This window comes from Corythoichthys intestinalis, chromosome 13 (genome assembly GCF_030265065.1).
Source record: "Corythoichthys intestinalis isolate RoL2023-P3 chromosome 13, ASM3026506v1, whole genome shotgun sequence".
In the NCBI taxonomy this organism is placed as follows: domain Eukaryota; kingdom Metazoa; phylum Chordata; class Actinopteri; order Syngnathiformes; family Syngnathidae; genus Corythoichthys; species Corythoichthys intestinalis.
Window position 1 is genome coordinate 54,770,431 of NC_080407.1, and position 19,018 is coordinate 54,789,448.

Here is a 19,018-nt window from a genome sequence, read left to right on the forward strand (position 1 = left end):
AACAACCCTAGTTTGAATTGAACAGTGTAGGCTGAACCAATACACATAAAAGTTAGTATAAATTTATTTTGCATTGATCATTATGAATGTCCCGTCCCCAGCAAAAAAGTGTAAATGCAGGTTTTGGTGTTATATCGTCCCTACTAAAGTTCAGACCAAACCTACGCACTTGTACATAAACATGTAATGATTAGCGAATGACACTGATACAAAATGGCCGACAAATAATACGGCCGTCCCAATTGGCTTCTATCGAGCATTGCGCATCTAGTCCTCTATGTGATATCTATGGGTAAAACCATTCCTACTGGGCATTACGGTCTCAGCTCAAAGACGTCAGAGGAAAGGAAATGGCTGACGGGCTGGAGGCGGAAGGTAAAGTAGTTTGTGGAGGTGTATGTTTCGAGCCGCTTGAATTAAGAACAAGTCCCCAGCATTTTAATGTCAGCTGGGACCTCCGCACTCGGAGGTAAAATCCCGCTAAACTCTTTTGGTTTCTTATAAACGCAGTGCTTTAGCATGGCTAGCACAGCTGGGCTGTCGGAGCACTAGTTAAATATAATAACTATTAACACATTCCCGCTATGACACAGAGCGACCCCTGTTGGTTTAGTGGAACGTAATATGTAAGTGATAACATTTATCAGAATAATTACTAAATTAAAAAACTAAATGTAAAAGTTCACCTTCGGGAATGGGTAGCGCTTGTAACCGGATTAGATGTACCGGGAGCCGGGCAAGAAGCTAGGCGAGTTCCCGGTCTGTTTTCGGCCTCCACCAATAGGAGCGCTCTTTTATAGCGGTTGCTAGGTAACAAGGAACAGTGTCTTGTCCTTAGCCCGCATGTGTGTGTCTAGTGGGTCAGTATAGGTGGCCGTGCGTCGTGTGAGACCACCCTGCGTGGACTCATCGCCATGAGCAACAAGGACATGGTTTCCACAGGTCACACTGGTAAGTGGCAGCGCTGTTGCTATGACAACCATGTACGTGGAAGCATCAAGCTTTCGATGGTGTATGTGTATCTCAGAGAGACAAGGACAGCGGAACAAGCTGCTGGACTGCCTCCCTCGCTCGTCCTGCCTGCCCAACGAGCGTCTAAAATGGAACACTAATGAGGTTAGTCTGCCTGTTTTTCAAAAGACAGACATTTGATACGTGTGCACAACTTGTCAACAATTTATTTGCGCGTTGGCAGGAAATCGCGTCTTATCTTGTAAGCTTCGACAAGCACGACGAGTGGCTGTCCTGCACCCTGAAAACCAGGTAGGGAAAAATACACCGACGTCTCCAAAGGCGGATTCTCCTGACCTTGGACTGTTTCAGGCCAAAGAACGGCAGCATCATCCTCTACAACAGGAAGAAGGTCAAGTACAGGAAAGATGGCTACTGCTGGAAAAAACGCAAGGACGGGAAGGACACCCGAGAGGACCACATGAAGTTGAAGGTGCAGGGCATGGAGGTGAGCTTTGGCACCCACCTGTCGATACGTTTGTCACTAGATTCATCTGAACCCTCCCAGTTCAAATGGATGGGATGTCTGTGGTTGCAGTGTCTCTACGGTAACTACGTCCATTCCGCCATTGTGCCAACATTCCACCGGCGGTGCTACTGGCTGCTGCAGGTGAGCCCTCACCGCCCCGTACTTTACCTTAATCCATAGAATTCATCACTATTGACGTGTCACTTTGTCATTCTTTGCGCGACGCCTTATCAGAGGGGGCCGGGCTTCATTTACAGTGGGGCAAATAAGTATTTAGTCAAGCACTAATTGTGCAAGTTATCCCACTTGAAAATATTAGAGAGGCCTGTAATTGTCAACATGGGTAAACCTCAACCATGAGAGACAGAATGTGGAAAAAAAACAGAAAGTCACATTGTTTGAGTTTTAAAGAATTTATTTCCAAATTAGAATGGAAAGGAACTTTTACTACTTTTGACCAACCAGTTACCCCAGGCGGCCGCTAGCCTCATTCGCTAACATAGTAGCATTGTATGTACTTCTTTAATATACGTAAAATAAACGCTAACTGCACAGTTTCTTTGCTTTTAACCAATAGTCTCGATTATTGGTTATTCCTCGAGACTGTTTTACGTCCATATCTATAAAGAATTCAGGGATTTAAGCAATTATTCACAAGAATTTTCACCAGAAAAGCTCTGTTTATATCAGGCTGCCGCTTGCTACATTCGCTAACAGACTAGCATTGTACTTTGACATATTTACGGAAAATAAACGCTAACTGCACAGGTTTTTTTTGCTTTTAACCAAGAATCGAGATTGTTTTACGTCCGTATCTATGAAGAATTCAGGGATTTAAGCATTTATTCACAAGAATTTTCACCAGAAAAGCCCCTGTTACGTCAGGCGGCCGCTAGCCTCATTCGCCAATATATTAGCATGGTACTTCGTCAATAGACGTAAAATAAACGCTAACTGTACGGTTTCTTTGCTTTAACCAAGAATCGAGACTGTTTTACTTCAATATCTATGAAGAATTCAGGGATTTAAGCATTTATTGACAAGAATTTTCACCAGAAAAGCTCAGTTTATATCAGGCGGCCGCTTGCTACATTCGCTAACACTAGCATTGTTCTTTGACATATTTACGTAAAATAAACGCTAACTGCACATTTTTTTGTACTTTTATCCAAAAATAGAGACTGTTTTACGTCCATATCTATAAAGAATTCAGGGATTTGAGCATCTATTCACGAGAATTTTTGACGGAAAAGCTTGTTACGCCAGGCGGCCGCTAGCATCATTTGCTAACAGTATATAGTGTATAATGATAAAAAAGGGCTATTCTATTCTAAAATAAGTTGCGATTGTATGTAGAATTTATTAATCATCTAATTACATATTATTCATAATTGATTCTGCATGAATTCCTCAAGTATTAAGTTTCTAATGTTAAATTGAGTGATTTATTAGCTGTTGAAAACTTGCAGTAAAAAAAAAAGTTGCTATTTTGGTCAAAAACTTATATGAAATATTGCTATTGATCCTGAAAATTTAGGCAATTATCTCTGCATCTGGTGATATTTGTGCAGCTAGTGTAAAATCTGAGACTTTTATAGCCATTTTAAGTTGTGTTATACTTATATAAAAAATAATTAATTGGGATTTTATAAGGGAACGACTTTGAATTTTTTGATGCCATCGCTCATGGAGACTCATATATGGCTAAGGTAGGGGCCTGTTTTGGTTTTAGGTCGATAGCAGCTTTGGTTTTGAAAATATTTGAAGTTTTTAAAAATAGGCCACCTGCGAATCGGCCCCGTTTCCCTTGTCATGTCAATAGGTTATGAAGTCTATGCTTAATCCTAGAAATCATTGTAACTTCTTCACTATGTTGACATTAATTTTTACAGAACCCAGACATCGTGCTGGTACATTACCTGAACGTGCCCTCGCTGGAGGATTCTGGGAAATGCAGTCCGCTGCTGTGCGCCGTGACAGGTCGCCACGACAGTGTGAAATGGAGCCGCGACGACTTGCTCGGTCAACTCAAGCCCATGTGTAAGTAGCGCTAGCTCGTGTTTATACCTCTGTGTGTCAATGGAGCGTTTCTGCGCGTCCGTGTCAGTTCATAGCATCAAGTGTTCCGGCGGCAGCGGCGATTTCAGCATCGAGGAGTTGGTGCAGCTCATCCTGGAGCGTCAGAGACCCAAACCGCAGCCGCGCACCCACGCCTGCCTCTGTAACGGCAGCCAGGGTGAGTGGTCGGGAATGTTTATGGCAGGGGTCCCCAAACTTTTTCCTGTGAGGGCCACATAACTTTTCCCTTCTCTGATGAGGGGCCGGGGTCAGCTTTTAACAAAAAAAAAAAAGTGTGACGATTGCAGGAGTGCCTAAATGTAAAAATGTATTGTTTTTCAGAAAGCCACAATCAAATAACCTTTGCTGGATTCTTCAAAAGTAAATAAAATAAAAATAATAATTAAAAAATATATATAATATAATATGATAAAATATAATATAACTAGGGCTGTCAAAATTATCGCGTTAACGGGTGGTAATTATTTTTTTAAATTAATAATGTTAAAATATTTGACGCATTTAACGCACATGCCCCGTTCAAACAGATTAAAATGACAGCACAGTGTCATGTCCATTTGTTACTTGTGTTTTTTGGTGTCTTGTCGCCCTCTGCTGGCGCTTGGGTGCGACTGATTTTATGGGTTTCAGCACCATGAGCATTGTGTAATTATTGACATCAACAATGGCGAGCTAGTAGTTTATTTTTTGTCTGAAAATTGTACAAATTTTATTAAAACGAAAAAATTAAGAGGGATTTTAATATAACATTTCAATAACTTGTACTAACATTTATCTTTTAAGAACTAAGTCTTTCTATCCATGGATCGCTTTAACAGAATGTTAATGTTAATGCTATCTTGTTGATCTATTTTATAATAAACAAATACAGTACTTATGTACAGTATGGTGAATTTATATATCCGTCATGTGTCTTATTTTTCCATTCCAACAATAATTTACAGAAAAATATGGCATATTTAATAGATGGTTTGAATTGCGATTAATTACGATTAATTAATTTTTAAGCTGTGATCAACTCGATTAAAAATTTTAATCGTTTGACAGCCCTAAATATAATATAATATAATATATTATTATAATTATATTATAACTAGGGCTGTCAAAAGTATCGCGTTAACGGGCGGTAATTAATTTTTAAAATTAATCCCGTTAAAATATTTGACGCAATTAACGCACATGCCCCGCTCAGACAGATTTAAATGACAGTACAGTGAAATGCCCACATGTTGTGTTTTGTGGAGTTTTGCCGCCCTCTGTTGGCGCTTGGGTGCGACTGATTTTATAGGCTTCAGCACCCATGAGCCTTGTGTAAGTAATTATTGACATCAACAATGGCGGGGTACTAGTTTATTTTTTGATTGAAAATTTAACAAATTTTATCAAAACGAAAACATTGAGGGGTTTTGATATAAAATTTCTATAACTTGTACTAACATTTATCTTTTAAGGAATACAAGTCTTTCTATCCATGTATTGCTTTAACAGAATGTTAATAATGTTAATGTTAATAATAAACAAATACAGTCCTTATGTACCGTATGTTGAAAGTATATATCCATCTTGTGTCTTTCCATTCCAACAATAATTGACAGAAAAATATGGCATATTTTGTAGATGGTTTGAATTACGATTAATCGCGATTAATTACGATTAATTAATTTTTAAGCTGTAATTAACTTGATTAACCTAATTATAACACTATTAATCAAATAATTAATAATCAAATACAAATAACCCTCTCTGGGTTCTTCACAGAAAAAGCCAGAAAATTAATACAACACAAGAATAAAAAAAAAAAATGTTCAGGGGGCCGGACCAAATGTGGAGGCGGGCCGTATCAGGCCCGCGGGCCGTAGTTTGGGGACTCCTGGTTTATAGAGTAAACTCCCCCTTCATTAATGTTGTGTTTGTGTGTCAGGAGGGAACATTCCCCACAGCTGCAACAGCACCAAGCATCGGATCATCTCCCCCAAGCTACCCCCTACGTCGTCCTCGCCGCTATCCTCAGAGACGGGGGAGGTAGGGGGCGGCGGAGGAGATGCCAAATTGCCCCAGCTCCAGGCTCAGGGTAGCCCCGCCTCTTCTCCGGGCCCCACCTCCACGTAAGTGGGCGCTAAGTAAAATAATGGAAATGAGAGAATTCTCAACAACCACCTCGACTCTGTGCAGGTCATCTACGACCACCCCGCTGACCACCGTTGCGCTACCGCACAACGCCGTCATCGTCATGGCGACCACCGCCGCCATCTCCGGCGGGGATGAGCCGCCCACGGACAGCCTGTCGCTTGCCCGCTCCGGCCAATTGCTCCTTTCGCCATCCCTCGGCAAGCCCCCCTCACCCTGCCCGCCCTCCCCAACGCCTCCCTCCCTTCCTGCACCCGTGCACCACACCCTTTCTCTCACCCTCCTCCCTTCCCCTGTAATAGGAGGCCTGCTCCTCACTCCCTCCTCTTCCGCCTCCCCTCCGTTATCTTTTCCCTCTCCTTCTCTCCCCCCGCCGACCCTCCCGCCCGCTTTCGACCCCGACTCCTTCCTGAACTCCCCCAAGCGGGGCCAGACGTACGGCGGGCCACTTCCTCCCATCGCCTGCTCCTCCTCTTCCCCGCTGTCACCCTCCTCTCTGGCGCTCTCCCCCACGTCCACGCCGCCCTCGTCCATTTCGCCTCCCTCGTCGCTCTCTTCGTCCTCCTGCGAGGCGGACAGGAAGGATTCTACCTCTCTTCCGCCCTCCTTTTTGCTGTCGCCCACTGCCTCGGTGGCACCGCCCCTCCTGCCGCTCTGTTTGGAGCTGGGGGGTGTAGAGGGGCCGGCGGAGGCGCTGGGAGTTGACGGTGAGGAGAAGGACCAGGGGGGTGACGCCGGCAGCTTATCATCACCTGCAAAGCTGCTACAGGTGCGTGCAATAAATTTTGAGTTGTGTCTCCACTTACAGTGGTATAAAAAAGTATCTGAACCTATTGGAATTTCTCACATTTCTGCATAAAATCACCATCAAATGTGATGTGATCTTTGTCAAAATCACACAGATGAAAAAACAGTGTCTGCTTAAACTAAAACCACACAAACATTTTATAGATTTTCATATTTTTATTAAGGATAGCATGCAAACAATTACAGAAGGAGGGGAAATAAGTAAGTGAAGCCTGTGCCTAAAGAGACTTCAAGAGCAATTGAGTGTGTGCCCAATCACTGATGAGTGTTTTAAAGCTGCTCTTACCACTATAAAACACACACCTGGTAAGAAATGTCTTGATGAGGAGCATTGTCTGATGTGCATCATGGCTCGGTCAAAAGTGCTGTTTGAAGACGTGCGATCAAGGATTGTTGATTTGTATAAAGCTAGGAAAGGATACAAAACCATCTCTAAAAGTCTGGATGTTCATCAGAGTTGCTTCTCTCTCAAGGAGTGGCCATCCACCAAAGATGATGCCAAGAGTTCAGTGCAGAATACTCATAGAGGTAAAAAGAACCCTAGAGTGTTTGCTAAAGACTTACAGAAATCCCTGGCACAGTCCAATATCTCTGTGCACACATCAACTATATGTAAAACTATGGCCCAGAATGGTGTTCATGGGGGGACTCCACGGAGGAAGCCACTGCTGTCTAACAAAAACATTGTTGCTCGTTTAATGTTCGCAAAAGGCACTTGGACACTAAACAGAAGTTATTTTGTGGACTGATGAAACCAAAGTTGTATTGTTTGTGAGTAAAACACAACGTCATGTGTGGAGGAAAAATGGAACAGCTCACCAACATCAACACCTCATCCCCACTGTGAAGCAGGGTGGAGAGAGAATCATCCCTCTCTGGCCGGTTTCGGGCTGTTTAGGTTCGTGCGTGGATGGGATGTGGTTGCCACAGCGACCGACGCTGGTCTTGATGTCACGAGCGCCCGCTATCAACTTTGATATCCCGGCTGGCGCTACTTGTTTTAGGACAAAGCGCGCTGGTCTTTGTCCTTGTTCGTTTGTAAGGAGAACTGATTGTTGGTGCGTCAATCTTGCTCGTGACGCACACGTTGGGCTTCTGTGATAAGATGGCGTTGTGTGTCTATTCTGTTTCTTTAAATCATGGTGTGCTATTTATTTTACATTAGGTGTGTTAGAGTAGTGCAGTCCTACAGTGAATATGAGAAATGATACTATTCCCTGATCTGTTATATTACGTGTGTTCGAGTAATGCAAACAGTTAGACAGTGCCTACGAGAAACGGTACCATTTTTCCTTTTCCCCCTCATGAGCGCCGATAAGGTGATTCACTTTACTGTGTTCAAGGCCACTGAGTGAAGTCTGCCTATAGTTAAATGAATGTGTTAGACTAATGCAAACAATTATATGGTGTGTGCGAGAACGGTACCTTTTCCCTTCATCATTAAAATTTGAAAACCTATAAATGTTTGGGTGATTTCAGTTAAAGCAGACACTGTTTTTTCATCTGTGTGATTTTGACAAAAATCAGGTTACTGATGGTGATTTTATGCGGAAATGTGAGAAATTCCAAAAGGCTCAGATACTTTTTCATACCAGTGTATTAGCCTAATCTGCATCATTGTGGCAACATGTCTGTGCGTTTCAACCCCACCAGTCTTCAACGCCAGGCACCGTATCACACTTGCCCGCACCCTCCAACCCAGAAGACATCACCATGGAAACCTCCTTCCAGGCACCGTCCTCACCACGGGTGAAGGAGTGCGACGGGCGGGGTCCCGACGCCGACACCCCTCCCATGGACACGCGGCAGGATGCAGAAGAACTTGAAATCTCCTTTGACAGCCAGTTCCCGGACCTCATCTCTGATCTCATCACAGTCGAGGCCAATCCCGTGGCGGCCACGCCCGTCTCCGCTCCCGCCGACATCGCCCCCGGCCCGCCCGTGTTCTCGGCCGGTATCCGCTACATGGTGCCTCCGCAGCCTACCCCCTCGACGTCCTTCCTCCCCTTTCCGCACCCTTTGCCGTCTTCATCTCCGCTCGCTTCTATTACCGACTTCTCTCCAGAGTGGTCGTATCCTGAGGTAGCGCAAGATCTCCTTTTTTTGTGGACTTTCCTTGTCTCCAAGAAAATAATTCACAATCTCCTCCAGGGTGGGGTGAAAGTATTAATCACAGGACCGTGGAGCGAGCAGACGGGTCGCTACTCGTGCGTATTTGATCACAGCGCCGTCCCGGCTTCACTGATCCAGCCCGGTGTTCTGCGCTGCTACTGTCCCGGTACGTTACACGCAGACTCATACGCGAATAAACATCTAAATGAATTTTCTCTCCACAGCCCACGAGGCCGGTCTGGTGTGTCTTCAGGTTGTGGAGTCCGGGGGTTCCGTTTCCTCGTCGGTTCTGTTCGAGTACCGTGCCAGGAATGCTAGCTCGCTACCTAGCTCTCAGCTCGACTGGCTCTCATTAGACGGTCAGTGTTCTCTTATTACTTGGTGTTCCGAGCAAACGGCAACTCTCATGTACAGTGTATCACAAAAGTGAGTACACCCCTTGCATTTCTGCAGATATTTAATATATCCTTTCATGGGACGACACTGACAAAATGACACTTTGACACAATGAAAAGTAGTTCATGTGCAGCTTATATAATAGAGTTCATTTATTTTCCCCTCAAAATATAGCCATTAATATCTAAACCCCTGGCAACAAAAGTGAGTACACCCCTTAGAAATGACATCCCTAAATGTCCAAATTGAGTACTGCTTGTCATTTTCCCTTCAAAATGTCATGTGACTCGTTAGTGTTACTAGGTCCAGCTGTGCATAGCTCCTCTACCTTCCGCTTGAAGATCCTCCAAAGATGTTCTATTGGGTTCAAGTCTGGATACATGCTTTGCCAGTCCATTACCTTTTCCCTCAGCTTCTTCAGTAAAGAAGTGGTCATCTTGGAGGTGTGTTTTGGGTCATTGTCATGCTGGAACACTGCCCTGCGACCCAGTTTCTAGAGGGAGGGGATCATGCTCTGCTGCAGTATTTCGCAGTACATGTTGGAGTTCATGTTTCTCCTAATGGAATGTAACTCTCCAACATCTGCAGATGTCATGTAGCCCCAGACCATGACATTCCCACCACCATGCTTGACTGTAGGCATGACACACTTATCTTTCTACTCCTCATCTGGTCGCCGCCACACGTGCTCGAGACCATCGGAACCAAACAAATTAATCTCGCGTTGTTGACATGTCTTCAGCAAACTGTTTGCGGGCTTTCTTTTGGACCGTCTTCAGAAGAGGCTTCCTCCTGGGGTGACAGCCACGCACACCAATTTGATGTAGAGTGCGGCGTACGATCTGAGCACTAACAGGCTGACCCCCCACCTCTTCAGTCACCGCAGCAATGCCGACAGCACTCCTGCGACGATCTTTCAAAGAAAGCATTTGGATGTGATGCTCAGCACGTGCGCTCAGCTTCTTTGGATGGCCTGTTCTGACTGGACCCTGCTCTTTTAAAACGCTGGATGATCTTAGCCACTGTGCTAAGCAGCTCACTTTCAGGGTGTTGGCAATCTTCTTGTAGCCTTGGACATCTTCATGTCGCGCAACAATACGTTTTTAAGATTCCTCAGAGAGTTCTTTGCCATGTGCTGCTGTTGGGTCTAAAACTCATTCTTTAACTTAGTTATTTACCCAAGGCAAGCTGACAAAAGGCAGGGCATGAAGTGAGACAGAGTCAGAGAGTTGATGTTTTTCAACCTGCAGGTTGGGAGAGCCAGGAGACAGAGTTCCGCGACCAATGCTGTGTCATCGAAGTCTTTCTCCGAGCTCGCCCGCACTGCTAACTTTTATTGAGGGCTTGTTGCTGGGCAGAATACAGTTACAACACTGTTGTCCAATGTGGCAGTTTCCATCGGGCAAGTTCCTTATTCTCGTCATTGATTGAACAGTCACACTCTTGATTGAATTAACAGTCACACTCTTGAGCGGGCAAGATATCTTTGTTTTGAACACACATTTGCACTCAAACTACTGTAGCTTGGTGGAAAAGTACTGAGACGTTGTGTGATGACTCAACATATGTGTGTGTATCTTTTTATCAGCAGAATGTGAGCAATTGCCGGTTATAAAAATGTAAGCACATGATTATGGGCTAAAACTGTATCCTTCATAATAGCTTGGGAGTGCGCGTATAATAGCTATGGGAGAGCAAACTGGCATACAAAAACAAGCTTATCTTACAGCTGCCATGTTGGAACTTTCATTGACCAGTATGAGAGAGTCTGAGAGCTGCACTACAAATTTGAACACACCTGCTTCCTATGCACACCTGGACCTAGTAACACTAATGAGTCACATGACATTTTGGAGGGAGAATGACAAGCAGTACTCAATTTGGACATTTAGGGATGTAGTTTCTAAGGGGTGTACTCACTTTCAGTGACCAGTATGAGAGAGTGTGAGAGCTGCACTACAAATATGAACACACCTGCTCCCTATGCACACCTGGACCTAGTAACACTAATGAGTCACATGACATTTTGGAGGGAGAATGACAAGCAGTACTCAATTTGGACATTTAGGGATGTAGTTTCTAAGGGGTGTACTCACTTTCAGTGACCAGTATGAGAGAGTGTGAGAGCTGCACTACAAATATGAACACACCTGCTCCCTATGCACACCTGGATCTCGTAACACTAACAAGTCACATGACATTTTGGAGGGAAAATGACAAGCAGTACTCATTTTGGACATTTAGGTATGTAGTTTCTAAGTGGTGTGCTCACTTTTGTTGCCAGGGGTTTAGATATTCATGGCTATATTTTGAGTGATTTTGAGGGGAAAATAAATGAACTCTATTATATAAGCTGCGCAGACTACTTTTGATTTTGTCAAAGTGTCATTTTGTCAGTGCTGTCCCATGAAAAGATATACTTAAATATCTGCAGAAATGTGAGGGGTATACTCATTTTTGTGATACACCGTAGGCTTGATAACCTTGAGTAAAAAAAATGAAGACCCTCCCCTACACACAATCTGCTGGCACGGTTTTTTAAGGTGTATCTGCACAATGCACATTCTTACTGACGTACTATTTCGGTTCTCCAGACAATCAATTCCGGGTGTCCATCCTGGAACGGTTAGAGCAAATGGAGCGCAGGATGGCGGCCATGGCGGCCCGCGACGTGGCGCAGCAACAACAGCAACAGCAGCGGCGGCAGCAACACGGCGGACAGAGGTCTGTCGCCACGCCCCCGCCTCCGCACACGCCCGAGGACCGCGACCAGGTGAGGAAGCCCGCGCTCTGACATTGTCATATTCTAACCGCGCTGTTTTTAGTCGCCCCAGTGGTTCGAGAGGAGGATCGTGCGCTTGTGCGAGAGGATGATGAGGGGCGTCCGTTGGAGCGGCGGCAGCGAGGAGCAGCTTCAACATTCGACGCGTCACCGCGGGATGACGCTGCTCCATCTTGCGGCCGCGCAGGGTTATACTCAACTGATACACACGCTGATTACTTGGAGGTACAAAGAGTATAAATGACACCCGACATTTTGTAATATAAATGCTAACAAACGCATTGACATGTTTTGTAGACGTATACACAGTGACAGTTTAGACCTGGAGCAGGAGGTTGACCCTCTCAACGTGGACCACTTCTCCTGCACGCCGCTGGTACGACAAGCCCCGTCTGTGGGTTACGGCTTCCGCTCAAAACCGCTCCGTTGTCTGGGTTCGGCTCGCTTTCAGATGTGGGCATGCGCTCTGGGCCACCGGAGGGCGGCAGAGCTGCTGTACGGCTGGAGCGGCGTAGCCCTCGGCATCCCGGACTCTCTGGGCCGCCTCCCGCTGGCCGTGGCTCGCTCGCGAGGGCACACGTGTCTGGCCAACGCGCTGGAGGAGCTGTACGTGCACTCTGTGGCTTCGCCCGTGTCCACCAGCCCGGACACAGGTGACACGCGCCGTCGTCGCCTTAACCACGCTCAACTTCTAACCGTCTTCACGCTCCCACAGGACTGAGCTCCTCCAGCAGTCTCTCTTCATCACCCTCCCAAAGTTCGGCCGCCCCCATGGACACCTCGCCGTCATACCCCTCGTCCCCTTCGTCCTCCACCTCATCCTCTTTGCCCGCGGAGGAGCCCGTGGCTTTGACCTTCTCGGAGTGTCCGAGCGAGGGCCCCGCGTCCCCCCGCCTGCCTTCCACGTTAGCGGAGCAGCTACTGAGCTACAGCGACAACGTAGAGAACGAGGAAGAGGACGAAGAAGAAGAGGTGCTGACAGCGCGTCACGCCAATGTCTGTTGGCGCTAGAGCTGAAACGAATACTCGAGTAACTCGAGTTTAAAAACTGATCCGAGTAATTTTATTCACCTCGAGTAATTGTTTATTTTGACAGCTCGAAGCATCACGTTTTGCTCGGACTACCTTTAATGCGGGACAACGCGCTGATGTCACGTGCGTAGAGGAAGAAGCAAAAAAAAAAACTTACAGCCGACAGCCACTACAAATGACGCCGACGTTGCTAAATACTAGCCCGCACGATGCTACATTGATAGCAGGTAGCGTCTGATGAGTCTCATAGAGATCACATGTATGTTGAACTAGATGCGGAATGACAGACTCGGCCGCGTCTGGGCAGCGTTAGAAAACAGCCGCCATCTTAAAGCAGTAGAGCGCTAATAAAGAGCGCTAAGCGCTAATAAATAAGATTAACGTTACTGTCACTAGCTCACGTAACGTTAGCCCTGCAGAGGGCAAGGTTTCTATTAATTATGACCACTGTCGATGCGTGGCTAACGTGTCTTACATACAGGTTTTAACATAACATAGCGTTGTGGAATGATTAGGGGGTAAAACAAAAACTTAATAATGCTAACTATCAGTTTTAGCTCAGTAGTCATTGCTGGATAAAACACCAAGTACCACTGGTCCCTAATGTGCTCCAATAAAGCCTGTATCATACATTTATTTTGAACACTGCAAAAACTCTAAATCCTATCAGGACTTAAAGTTGAGACGAACTTAAAACTTAACTAGAACTTAAAAATAGCTGGACACAAATAGAAATTCAATTGAAACACGTGGGAAAAACTTTTAAGTGATGTGTGTTATCAAGCGTAACGGCATTTTTAGGTATATATTTTTTCAATATTCTTTCACTCAAAAGGTTTTTTGAGTGAAAGCAGTGAATTAGTCTTTTTTTATTATTCTAGTTACATCTGAGATGCTATTGTTGGCTGTTTTCAACAATATACATCGTAAATAAAGACATTGATTGACTGAAAATGGTTCAAGAATAGATGAAATGTCTTGTTTTCTCATGTATATTTATAATTGCTCTTCACCTAAAAATATATTTGTTTTATCCGATTACTCGATAGAATTTTCAGTCTATTACTAAAATATTCGATAGCTGCAGCCCTAGTTGGCGCTCTGACTGATTGGTCTCCCGCGCTACAGGTCGACATGGCAACGCTAGCGGAGCAAATCATCGAGGCAACGCCAGAGCGAATCAAACACGACGACTTCGCCAGGGTAGGCGAGTCGCTGCTCCGGGAGAGGGGGGACCTCCACGACACCTGGCTGGCAACCTACCTGGACGCAGTTGACGCTCAGGCGCAGTCACTTCCCAGGTAGCCCCTTACGTGCTGCGGCTTTACCTCAAAACTGTCTCGGTTATATGTCCAAATTGTTCTCCGTCTAAGTAGGCGGGTTTGCCCCCCGTCGCCCCTCAGCGCCTTGGCCCTCCAGAGGCTGCGCCCGCCCTCGTCCGCGGCCTGGGCCGAGTTTCTGAACGCCTCGGCCAACGGGAGGATGGAGCGTGACTTCGCACTGCTGACTCTGACGGACGGCGAGCAGAGGGAGCTCTACGAGGCCGCCAGGATCATTCAGAACGCCTTCCGGAGATACAAAGTAGGGATTCTAGCTCACGCCAACTCCCGTCGAGCTTCCTGCTCACCGTCTTGGTGTCGGGCAGGGTCGCAGGTTAAAGGAGCAGCAGGACATGGCCGCGGCCGTCATTCAGAGATGTTACCGCAAATATAAACAGGTGTGTTTGCATGAGTTTTAACGTACTTTTACATAACTGACGAAAATTGTATCGCTATATCGCTAGCACTAGTGTTTACTTTCCAGCTCTACTAACACTAAAACTGCTGTCTCTCTACCTCTCTTTCTGGCTAGCTAACATGGATAGCTCTGAAGGTAATATGGTCACCAGTAGATGTAGAAGTGTGAGTGTATATGTGTAAAAGTGAGAGAAACTTCTTGTACACTTAGCAACGCAACTGGAAAATTACTAGCGAACGTGTTAAGCGGTAAAGCCTCTGGAAGCTTTGTGGTGTGGAGGTTTAAAGTGCGTACGACAGGATAAAAAAAAGCTTAAATAGCATTATTATGTGAATTAGAATCATATTTTGAGACTATTCGACTACATACAACAATTTGGCAAATCGCAGATGACGAGAAATTACGGTAGTCTTTTAATTTGCCGTTTAGCCACGCCTACCATTATAGGGCTCTAGCATCCCAACAGGATGTCAGGGTCATGGTTTCATCTGATTTGCAGTTCAGCCCACTGAGGGGGAATTATTCAGAACGGGGAACATGCGACAAAGAGAGCCACAAAATGTCGCTGTTTCAGTCTCTCAACTCAAATATTTTTACAGGATATTCTTTTTATCTAAGTATTTGTCCCCATTTGCTAAATACATGGTATGGTCATGACAAATAACAGTCTTGTGCTACATGGAATATGATATATTAAAAATGCATTTATTCAGTACGACATGTCAAAATTACTTAATTATGGTCAAAACTGTTCACTTTTTGCACCTCCCAAACTATATTTTTTGCCACCGGTTTTTTGTCACTTGCCTGCCCTGGATTCGGAGAGAGTAAACAAACCAGGAGGCGTGACAGCTCGCCGACATGCTTACCCGAACCGAGTGATGTTTTAAAGTCTTATTCTCACCTTTCGAAGCGAAAAAGCACAAAAAAACTACCCCGGACTATATCACACGGCGGCGGGGTTGTCGATTTTGTTCACCGATCGGCAACCCGCCTGGTGGCGAGCAAGTTACAACTCGTCGGGCTCGTTCCCGTGCTGCGGGCAGGATATAAACAAATACAGTACTTATGTACCGTATGTTGAATGTATATATCCATCTTGTCTTTCCATTCCAACAGTAATTTACAGAAAAATATGGCATATTTTAAAAATGGTTTGAATCGCGATTAATTACGATTAATCAACTTTTAAGCTGTAATTAACTCGATTAAAAATTTTAATCGTTTGACAGCCCTAATATAAAACGATCGCTTCCACACACATCCGAGCGGTCCATTTCATTCAGGAGTAGGGCTGCAGCTATTGATTATTTTAGTAGTCGAGTAATCGGTGAACTAGTTCGAATAATCGAGTAATCGGATGAGGAACACGAAAAATTAAAATACCTGAGGTGAGCCTCAAACAATATAAAAATAAGGACAACAAATATGTACAACAAAAGAACAATCAGCTAAATTACATAGCAAAAGTTCGTTAGCTTAAATGCTATAAAATGCTAACTTTATTTTTTTACAATGCTCTTAATGGTTCAGACACATATTCCCACAAAAAAACGGCTAAATATATCTATACTTATAACTCAATTACGAATGCATAAAATAAAAAATGCGCAAACAAACACTTATGTTGGTCTTAACATGGAGCAGCTGGATTCAGCCATGTGAAATGAGGAAGACTAGGGAGCAGTTTATCCACCCAAATCACTAAAACTGATTGCAAACACTTTCAAAATAAACCATTACAACGCCACTTTAATTAAACCAGTGCTGCAATGATTAATCGATTAACTCGAGTATTCGATTAGAAAAAAAAGATTCGAATCAAATTTTGCTGCTTCGAGTATTCGTTTCATTAAAGTGGCGTCGTAATGGTTTCTTTTTGAAAGTGTTTGCATTTAGTTTCATTGATTTGGGTGAATACACTGCCCTCGATTCGCCTCATTTTACATGGCCAAATCCAGCTGCTCCCGGTTAAGACCAACGTAAGCTAGGTTTTTGTTTGAGCTAATGTTTTTTAATGCATTCGTGATTTAGTTTGAAGGTATATTTAGCCAATTTTTGTTGGAATATGTGTCGGAACTATTTGTTGAGAGTAGTGCTGCAACGATTAATCTATTAACTCGAGTATTTGATTAGAAAAAAAAGATTCGAATAAATTTTGCTGCTTCGAGTATCCATTTAATTATTGTGGCATTGTAATAGTTTATTTTGAAAGTGTTTGCATTGTTTTATTGATTTGAGTGGATACACTGCCCTCTAGTCTGCCTCATTTCACATGGCAGAATCCAGCTGCTCCATGTTAAAACCAACATAAGCTTAAGTTTTTGTTTGAGCTGTTTTTTTTTTAATTCGTAATCCGTAATTTAGTTTATGGGTATATTTAGCGTTTTTTTTTGTGGGAATATGTGTCTGAACCATTTAAGATCATTGTAAAAAAAAAAAAAAAAAAAAAAGTAACGTTTTATAGCATTTAAGCTAGTGGACCTTTGCTATGTATATTAGCCAATTGTTCTTTTGTTGTACATAGATCCTCATTTATTTTTTATATACCGTTTGAGGCTCAGCTCAGGTATTTTAATTTTTCATGTTTCTTATCCGATTACTCGATTATTCGACAAACTAGTTCATCGATTAATCGACTACTAAAATAATTGATAGCTGCAGCCCTAAATTAAACGAATACTCGAAGCAGCAAAATTTAATTCGAATCTTAATTCGTTAATCGATTAATCGTTGCAGCACTATTTCAGGAGCATCAAACACTGCGAAATATGAAATACACATGCTTTTTGGTGTCATACGCACTTTAAGCCGGGTTGGAGTCCTAGTTGTGAAAAATTTTCCACCACCTTTCACTAATTGGAGATCACGTCCCATCTAGTACGCTCTCTACAAGAAGATGACCCAGGCAGCCATCTTGATCCAGTCCAAGTTTCGCTCGTACTACGAGCAGAAGCGCTTCCAACAGAGTCGGCGCGCGGCCGTGCTCATCCAGCAGTACTACCGCAGCTACAAGGAGTACGAGAGGCTCAAACAGGGCCCGGGCGGGGGAGGCGGCGCTGGTCACAACCCCAAAATCAAGTGAGAACGTGCATACAAGTTAATGAACCATTACGGTGTTGATTTTAATCCCGGTGCGTTCGCCAGGGGGACCTTCCTGACCAAGAAACAGGACCAGGCTGCACGCAAGATCATGAGGTTCCTGAGACGCTGCAGGCACCGGTATAACATAAACCCGCATCCCGAATGACGAGCTAGTGTTTTGACGCCCGTGTCGGTGCAGGATCAAGGAGCTGAAGCAAAACCGGGAGCTGGAGAGACGAGGCCTGACTACGTAAAACCAGACCCCCCGCCCTGCATCCCGACGATCGCAGTTCCCACGTCGAGGCTAATGTCCGTCTCTTTTCATATTGACACGTCGGTACGCATGCATCCATCCGTACAATACACGGGACTTTTGAAACGCTGTTATTTATGACTGCAAGTGAGTCTTAATGAACTGAACTGTGATTCGGAGGCCACAGTCTGGCTTGTTTTGCATGACGCCATTGAGGACGGAGACATGTAGAGAAAAATATCGCCTTTATTTCACACGCTTTGATCATCGACAAAGCAAAGCATCGTGGGATGTGTCATTCACATGCTTTGTGTGTTTGTGTAAAAAAAGAAAAACAGAAACAACAATATCTGATCAACAATGAAAACAAACTAAACAATAATTAAAAGGAGAACAGTGTGTCCAATATGTCAACAAGGTCCGAACATCTCAGACCAGCTCAGCTTTGGGTCATCACATGCCCTGTCTGATACTCTGGATGATCTGGAAGATGGCTGCAAAGCAAAATACAATTTAACGGTGGGGGACTTGAAACTGTCTATTAGAACCCACCTGATCCACAAACAACGAAGACGAAAAGCGCCAGTAACCACGGACCCACCGGAGATTTTTCCTCGTTCACCGGCCGCTACAGGACAAAAAGTCCCGAAGTCATTTTCAAGAGTTCAACGTAAAGTGGCACTGATATGGGGGTTAACTCGTTAGCCCGGTTAGCTAAGCTGTCGGTACCAACCGAGGTTTTCTGGACGTGTCCCCGCTGCGTGATGGTTTTGCTGTGCCGCTCGTTCGCTACCTTCATTCGTTGCACCGCCGACATGGTTACGGGTTGGACCGGACCGCAGTGGAACCGGGACGGCGACGACGCGGGTTGCTGCCGATAAAAACCGCTGCTACTCGCGTCCGACGCTAACTGTTAGCAGTTGCTAGACGGTGGGCATCTCGTCACGTGACGCGAAATGGCTTGTTCGCGGCGCGGACGCCTTGGAGGAGGCCTACGTCGCCACCTGCTGGACGGCGTCACCATTACGACGCCTACAGAGTCCCAGCAGGGCCGAGAACCAAAAGTGGTATTTAGCATGTGGCAAAATGGATTTTGCCGTGTGGCATTTCATTTTTTTTTTTTTTTTTT

General features: G+C 44.7%; 2 protein-coding genes across 5 annotated transcripts; one reads left to right on the top strand and one right to left on the bottom strand.

The window, feature by feature from the left end:
• The first annotated feature begins 300 nt into the window (after positions 1 to 300).
• On the top strand, positions 301 to 18,277 carry camta2 (calmodulin binding transcription activator 2). 4 transcript variants are annotated; one of them, XM_057855660.1, is made up of 25 exons: positions 301 to 375; positions 858 to 951; positions 1,028 to 1,116; positions 1,196 to 1,263; positions 1,324 to 1,459; positions 1,550 to 1,621; positions 3,373 to 3,520; positions 3,588 to 3,716; positions 5,481 to 5,664; positions 5,732 to 6,455; positions 8,147 to 8,575; positions 8,645 to 8,771; positions 8,830 to 8,964; positions 11,596 to 11,774; positions 11,827 to 12,008; positions 12,081 to 12,159; positions 12,235 to 12,436; positions 12,499 to 12,755; positions 13,944 to 14,116; positions 14,189 to 14,396; positions 14,461 to 14,532; positions 14,667 to 14,687; positions 17,434 to 17,633; positions 17,700 to 17,774; positions 17,836 to 18,277. In XM_057855660.1, the coding sequence occupies exons 2-25, from the start codon at positions 915 to 917 to the stop codon at positions 17,888 to 17,890; spliced, it is 3,981 nt and encodes a 1,326-aa protein (XP_057711643.1). In that variant the 5' UTR covers positions 301 to 375; positions 858 to 914; the 3' UTR covers positions 17,891 to 18,277. The 4 variants fall into 4 exon arrangements, with proteins under 4 accessions (XP_057711643.1, XP_057711645.1, XP_057711646.1 ...); XM_057855662.1 differs by having other exon boundaries at positions 14,192 to 14,396; XM_057855661.1 differs by having other exon boundaries at positions 371 to 469.
• Positions 18,118 to 18,845, bottom strand: zgc:85858 (uncharacterized protein LOC405879 homolog). Its single transcript, XM_057855706.1, has 3 exons — positions 18,623 to 18,845; positions 18,442 to 18,517; positions 18,118 to 18,383 (listed from the first exon to the last, which is right to left on the bottom strand). Exons 1-3 carry the CDS (start codon positions 18,704 to 18,706, stop codon positions 18,343 to 18,345), a joined length of 201 nt encoding a protein of 66 aa, XP_057711689.1. The 5' UTR covers positions 18,707 to 18,845; the 3' UTR covers positions 18,118 to 18,342.
• Between the last annotated feature and the right edge of the window lie 173 nt (positions 18,846 to 19,018).